The 6,707-nt window shown below is 61.1% G+C and overlaps 1 protein-coding gene across 1 annotated transcript in view; it reads left to right on the top strand.

The window, feature by feature from the left end:
• The first annotated feature begins 257 nt into the window (after positions 1-257).
• Positions 258-6,707, top strand: part of RCAN1 (regulator of calcineurin 1) — an 85,352-nt gene continuing 78,902 nt past the window's right edge. The window contains exon 1 of the mRNA XM_036243871.1: positions 258-500. Within this exon, the coding sequence (XP_036099764.1) occupies positions 258-500 (243 nt within the window). The remainder of the gene's footprint in view (positions 501-6,707) is intronic.

The raw sequence follows: 6,707 nt of genomic DNA, 5'->3' as shown, positions 1-6,707 counted from the left end.
CTCTCTTATTGGCCTTCCCTCCTGGGAGGGCGGGACACAGTAACAGCCGGTCCAGCCTTAAAGGGCCAGCTGCTAAAGCCGCCGGAGCTCCGCCTTCGAGGGCTGGGCGGCGGGCCGGGCTGGCGCGCGGGGGCCGCGTCTGCCGGAGCCGTGGTGACTGCCGCCGGCTGCGGCGCGACCGCGAGGGGGTTAACTGCGGGGCGGCGGACCCGAGAGCGCGAGCCGGGCGCCGCGGACGGGGGCGCGCGGGCGCCGGGATGGAGGACGGCGTGGCCGGGCCCCGGCTCGGAGAGGCGGCCCAGGCGGCCCAGGCGCGAGCACGGCCCGGGGTGGCGCTGCGGCCCTTCGCGCCGTTCTCGGGGGCGGCCGCCGTGGACCAGGGCGGCGACGACTGGAGCTTCATCGACTGCGAGATGGAGGAGGTGGACCTGCAGGACCTGCCCAGCGCCGCCATCGCCTGCCACCTGGACCCGCGCGTGTTCGTGGACGGCCTGTGCCGGGTGAGCGCGGGCGCGCGGGCCGTGGGGCGGAGGGCGGACACCTGTTGCCGGAGGAGGCGGTGCGGGTCCCGGCCGGCGCGGGGCGGGGAGGGGACCCCCGGGACGCCGCGACACCCCTGGCCTACCTGTCGCAGTTCCCTCTTGTCCCGGCTGGGGTGGGGTCGCGCCCCAGGGTCCCGGGTCCCTGAGCACCTGCCGGGCCGCGCGCACAGCCCGCCCAGCAGGTTTTGTGCGCCTGGCGGGGACCCGGGCAGGTCACCGCCTTCGCCTCCCAGCGACGCCCCTGCTCCGGGTGTCCACTCGGGCGGCGGGGCAATGGGCACCCCAAGTGGCCGGGCAGCTCGTGCCGTCGCCCTACACTCACTGGTGAGCGGAGGGGTCACCCCACTCACAGGACTCGCGCGGCGTGACCCAGTGTTTCCACCTGCACTCGTGGGAGAGGAGCCAGGGCTGGTGAGCGTCGCGGTTGCTCACTGCCCTGCGGGCGGCCAGTTTGGGTTGAATGGTGTTGGAGGAAGGGGCTCACTCTCCAGGCCTGGGGGACCTTTACTCCGGAATCTGCCCCCTGGAAGAGTGACGGGCGGCCCTCAGGAGCACTCAGAACGCGGCGGGGGGTGAGGGGGCAGGTATGAGTCATGGGGGGGTGTATTTCGGATCTGCAGTTGGTGTGCAGAAGGAGACCTGCACATGTAGGTGTGGCGGAGTGAAGCCTTCCTGGGAGGTGCCCTAGGCGGAGAGCAGCCGGCAGAACAGCAGCGCGTTGCTCGCCTGGCTGGGCCCTCCCCGCTCTGTCCGCCGTCAGAGGGCTGCAGCCCGGAGCAGCGCCGGGAGGGAGATGTGTGCTGGGGCCCCATTTGATCATAATGTATATGCCATGTACTTTCAGGAAGGGTTTACAAGGGCTGTGAGCTTAGGTAAGCTGCTGTGCACGCCTGCTAATGCAACAGTTGTCACAAATACAGGGTCTTACTCACTCTGAAACCTTCCTAGGCCAGTGTCTAGCCAGCATTTCCAGTCTCTCTCGGGGTCCGAGGCTGTGTTTCCAGTGGAGCAGGGTCAGGTCACCTAAGGCTGCACTTATTTGCATGGGTGTCGTCTAGCAAGTCACACTTCACATCCTTTCCGGGAGGTGCTGCGCACACCCCTGACATGGCTGTGTGCGGAACTGTGCCCACTGTGCTTGCTGTTCGCCCTAACAAACGTTTACTGCGACTCTGCTATGGGCCAAGCACTGTTCTAGGCTCTGAGGACACAGCAGCAAAGAAAATAGCATTCCCACCTGCAGGGCTGGATTTTTGTTGGGGGAAACAGACGTACAAAAAAAATCAAGTATGTCTGGAGTTGATGGTGCCAAAGGAAGAAAGTTAAGACTCAGAGGTGGGGTTGGTGGGGTGGTGAGGGTGGTGGGGGTGGAGGTCTGGCAGGGCAAGGAGACTGCTGTTCTATGCAAGATAATCGGGGAAGGTCCTACTAATGAGGTGACGTGTTGAGCAGAGACAGTGGCTGGTATTCATTCATCCCTTGAGTCATTTATTCTTTCGCTAGTTATCGAATGTGCACTGTGTTCCAGGCATTGTTTTAGGCCCAGCGGGTGGAATGGGGACACAGTGAGTTTCCTGGGTGCGTTCTAGGGGTTGAGGAGAGGAGACACAGCAGAAAGACGGAAGAGGACACAGCACGCTCAGGTAGTGGTGAGTGCAGTGGAGAAAATTGAGCAGGTCACGTGCTGGCGAGTGACCAGGGCTGGGCCAGGGAGGGTGGGGTGGTGCCGGTCGGGCCCTATCAGGGACCCTGCGCTGGTCCTCAGGGGTAGGATCAAGGAATCGACTGGGGGTGTTGCTGGAGCACCAGGAGACGGCCGGCCTGGCAAGAGCTGAGATGTGAAGGTGTAGCCCCGAGATACGGAGCAGGGACAGGCAGGAAGGGACACCCCGACTTGGCCCTGGATGGCACTGAGACGCGGGGCAGGGACAGGCAGGAAGGGACACCCCGACTTGGCCCTGGATGGTACTGAGACGCAGAGCAGGGACAGGCAGGAAGGGACACCCCGACTTGGCCCTGGATGGTACTGAGACTCGGAGCAGGGACAGGCAGGAAGGGACACCCCGACTTGGCCCTGGATGGTACTGAGACTCGGAGCAGGGACAGGCAGGAAGGGACACCCCGACTTGGCCCTGGATGGCACTGAGATGCTGAGCAGGGACAGGCAGGAAGGGACACCCCGACTTGGCCCTGGATGGTACTGAGACGCGGAGCAGGGACAGGCAGGAAGGGACACCCCGACTTGGCCCTGGCTTCTGAACCCAGCTGGTAGTGAGGAGGTCAAGCAATACAGTCCACAAGTGGGATCAGCCTTCCAGGCCCCAGGGAGGGGTGCAGAGGCTCTGGGGACAGTACAGGGAGAGAGGACTTGCCAGAGGGTCAGCATGAGGCCACTGGAGCGAGGGCCCAGGAGGCCTCTGCGCTGCTTGGACTCGGCTGGCGGAGCAGCTCTTAGTGTGGACTTCGTGTGTCTGGCACCCAGGCAGAACGAACAGAGACACAAAGGGTCCTGGGCGAGGATGATCTGAGTGTATTCAGGGGACAGGAAGGGGCCCTCCTGGCTGGGGATGGAGTGAGAGGGGAAGGGCGGTGGCAGCTGAGGCTGGAGGCAGCCAGGGACCTGGTCCATGGAGAGCCTTAGAGGCCTCGTGGGGATTCCGAAGTTACTCTCTTTCGGGAAGGGAGGGGTGGCAAGAGAGGAAGCAAGGAGACTGTTGGGGGCTCTGGCTGTTGCCAGGGGACGCTCTGAAGGGGATGGGACTCAGGTGGCGATGCTGGAGGTGCAGCAAAGGACAGTGGTCCACCCGAGCCTTCCTCTCCATCCGGAGGGCCAGGGCTTCCTGGTGGGGCAGGGACCTTTGTGCACTGGCTGCCCGTCCAGAGCGCCCTGCGAGATGTAAAATAAAGACTCAAACCACTGGCCTGAGGGCGCCAGTCCCTGGTCAGTCCCTGACGGCAGATGCTCTGCCCTGCACTGAGAGCAGAAGTCACGAGGGCCGTGGGCAGGCCTTCCGGAAGAGCGCTGCCCACGTGCCGGGACCACGCCGGGTGGGAAGATGTGGCAGCCGAGGCTCCAGCCAGACGGCACTGGGCTCTTCCTGAAGGCTGGCCTCACCTTTGGGTGGTGCAGTGAACATGTGTCAGCCTCAGGCGAGCGGCGCTGCCCCTCGTGGAGGCTACAGAGTCCCTGCCGGTGTCTGCCCAGCCCCTCCTCGCCCGTCAGGGTTGCCGGGCCAAAGTACCGCCGCAGAAGGTATCTCTCACAGCCCTGGAGGCCAGCATGGTGGAGGAGGGCCTTCCTCCGCGGGCAGACTCTCACCTCTTCCTGGGTCCTCACCGGTGGAAGGAAGGAGGGGTCTGTGACGGGCAGCTCTAGTATGAGGGCACTGAGCCACCTTGAGGGCTCTGCCCCATGACCTGATCGTGTCCCAAATACCATCATCTTTGGGGGTTAGGATGTTTGCATGTGAAGTTTGCGGGAGCACGAACACCCAGATTGTGGTAGATGGTGTGAAGGAAAGACGGGGTCAAGCTCTCTTACCTACGTCCATGTTCCCTGAACCTCAGTCTGAAAGGACAGAGATCGACCTGAACTGCCAGTTCACTTGGGAATCGACCTCAGGAGCTGTTTCCTCGCCGGACAGCTGGGGTCTGATCTGTGAAGTTTGTTTTTGTCAGCTGGGTCATTGTTACTTGTAGATAACTTTTAATGACTACGGTCGTCAAATGTTCATCTAAAAAATAACTGAAGCTGTAATGCCATTAATTTCAAGTGCACAGTTACAAATGAAGACTATTATTAAAATGAGATACTTGGTGGCACGCAGATATTTGCCTGCACACGTGTGACTACTCTTCCGTGCCCGTCTTCCTTGTCACTGAGAAAGCAAAGCGGTGTTTCCCCCTTGCTCCCACGAGCTCTGGGCCGTGGGCCGCGGGCCGCCTGTGTGCCCTGGGAGGAGGGCTACTCGGTCGTCACCAAGCTAACCGACACTTAGGAGTTCTCGGGAAATATTCTAGTTTCCACGCGGCAGCCGCCGTTCCCCACCGCAGTGGAAGTGGCTCCCGTTTTCCTGTTGCTGAGACACGAATGTACACGTGATTGAGAGAACTTAGCCTGGAGGCTGCCAGTAAGTGCGAGTCACAAACAGACTGCCTCCTCTGGACAGCAGTCTCCCCTTTCTGGGAACCAGTGCCCACTGGAGACCTGCGATTCTTCCATGACTTCCTTAGACGTCAGGACGTGTCCGCATAGGCATGCAAGCAGGTTGGGGGTGGCTTTCAATGTCTGTGTCGGTGGAGACCCCCGAGCAGTCTGAAACACGCCCAAGCCCAGGCCACTCCGACCATTCCAGCCTCAGGGACGGGGGGCATCAGGAAAGCATCCCCCGGAAAGTTCCCCCAGGAGATTCTAACTGGGAGTCAGCTTGGGGACTGTCATCCTAGCCACAAGGGGTTTTCCCTGACCAGAGTCATTGTGTCATGAAAAGATCGTTGAATAATTGATCCCTGGGTGCCACCTTCAGCCGGATCCGTTCCTGGGTCTGCTCACTGGTGGTGGGAGACCTGTGGCCAGAGGCAGGCCGATTGGCTCCCAGCCTGTGCGCTCGAGCTGGAGGGCAGGTGACACCTGAGATCAGAGCCTTGTCTTTGACGTGGGGCTGCCGCCATGGCCTGGACCCATCCTCTCGGGCTGCTGCTCCCTCCGCCCCGGTGTCGGCCGGGCCCTGTCCTGGGGTCAGGACACCCTGCGGCAGTCTGATGGCGGAGATGGTTGTGAGATCCCCGGGCACCGCTGGTCCACAGCTTCGCTCATGAGGTCGGATGTGTGTGGCTGTGTTCCCGACTCTCGTCCGTCTGTGGCAGCGGGTGTCAGATGTGACGTCCGGCAGGAGAGACAGCCGGGTTCTAGTTCAGTGTGAAATCCAGGCGTCTGGACACCACTTCACCTTTCGACCAGGGGTCATAGGCGTGTCGTTTTTCAGATTAAATTATGCACAGAATTTCCCCTTAAACCTTGAGTGGAAAGGTATTAAACCAGTATGGGACGGTTTAATTTGGGATGTTCAGAATGTTGTGTGTTTTAAGAAAACTACATGGTTCCCGGCAGGTGTGGCTCGGTGGTTGGGCGTCAACCCGTGCTCCCAGGCTGTGGGCCCGATCCCCAGTGGGGGGCGTGCAGGAGGCGGCCAGTCGGTGTTCTCTCTCATCGATGTTTCTCTCTCTCCTTCTCCCTTCCTCTCTCTCTCAAATCAATAAAAAAAGAAAAAAATACATAGATTAAAAAAAGAAAACTACATGGTATATACTGCAAAGTGTACTTTAGAGGTGACCTGCTATTTCCCTAATTTTAGAATTTCTGTCTCTGAAATAAACCAGCTGGGGTTTTTGTTTGTTTATGTCCAAGAGGTTCTTCGGACCCCCGTCACCACCGACCCTGGCGAGGGTTCGGCCGGTCCAGCCCCCGTGCAGCCACCACCCACTGTCACTGTGCCGCTTCTTCAGCAGCAGCAGCTTCAGATGTCATCTCAACGCCAGGCTTTCAAGCCCCGGACTGTTCCACGCGGGGCCGGGAACGGGCTTCGTGCTGGAACAGGGGAGCTGCAGCCCGGCCCTGCGATTCCGGTGTTTACCTTGCCGGTTGCATTGTTCCTTTCTGAAGCCGTGATCAGGCGGCCGACCAGTCTGTGTCACACCTGTCGCTGAGGGCCCGTCGGCCTGCTCTGTGACGTGGCCCCGTTCCCGCCAGCCGCAGGCGCACCCCGTGTTCTCGAGGGGCTGAGGCGACACGCTCAGCGTACGTCTCTGTTGTTGGGCCTCTTTGCCAGGGCTCTGGGGTACAGGCAGGTGTGAGAGCACCTTCCCGTCTGTGAGGACCGCTCCCCGTCAGAACCGGGATGCTGGCGCCGGAGAAGGCGTCGTCCGCCTGTCGCACAGGTCTCCGTCATCGCAGACACCCTTCACTGCGTTTGCTTTAGCGGGTGTAGCGTGCTGTTATCTACGTTTTAGCCTGTACAGATGGAATTGGGGTGCTACACTTGCGCCCCCTTTCGAAGTACGTGGAGGCCGCTGCGTGTGGCCGAGGGTGTGAGGCGAAGCTAACCTTCACCACACCTGCCTGTGCCTTCGTCCCCCGTGACATGGGCTGCTGGCAGAACTCACGGC

Source organism: Molossus molossus, unplaced genomic scaffold (assembly GCF_014108415.1).
Source record: "Molossus molossus isolate mMolMol1 unplaced genomic scaffold, mMolMol1.p scaffold_m16_p_5, whole genome shotgun sequence".
NCBI lineage: Eukaryota > Metazoa > Chordata > Mammalia > Chiroptera > Molossidae > Molossus > Molossus molossus.
The sequence above is the reverse complement of the archived record's forward strand: the minus strand, read 5'-3'. Positions and strand labels throughout refer to the sequence as shown.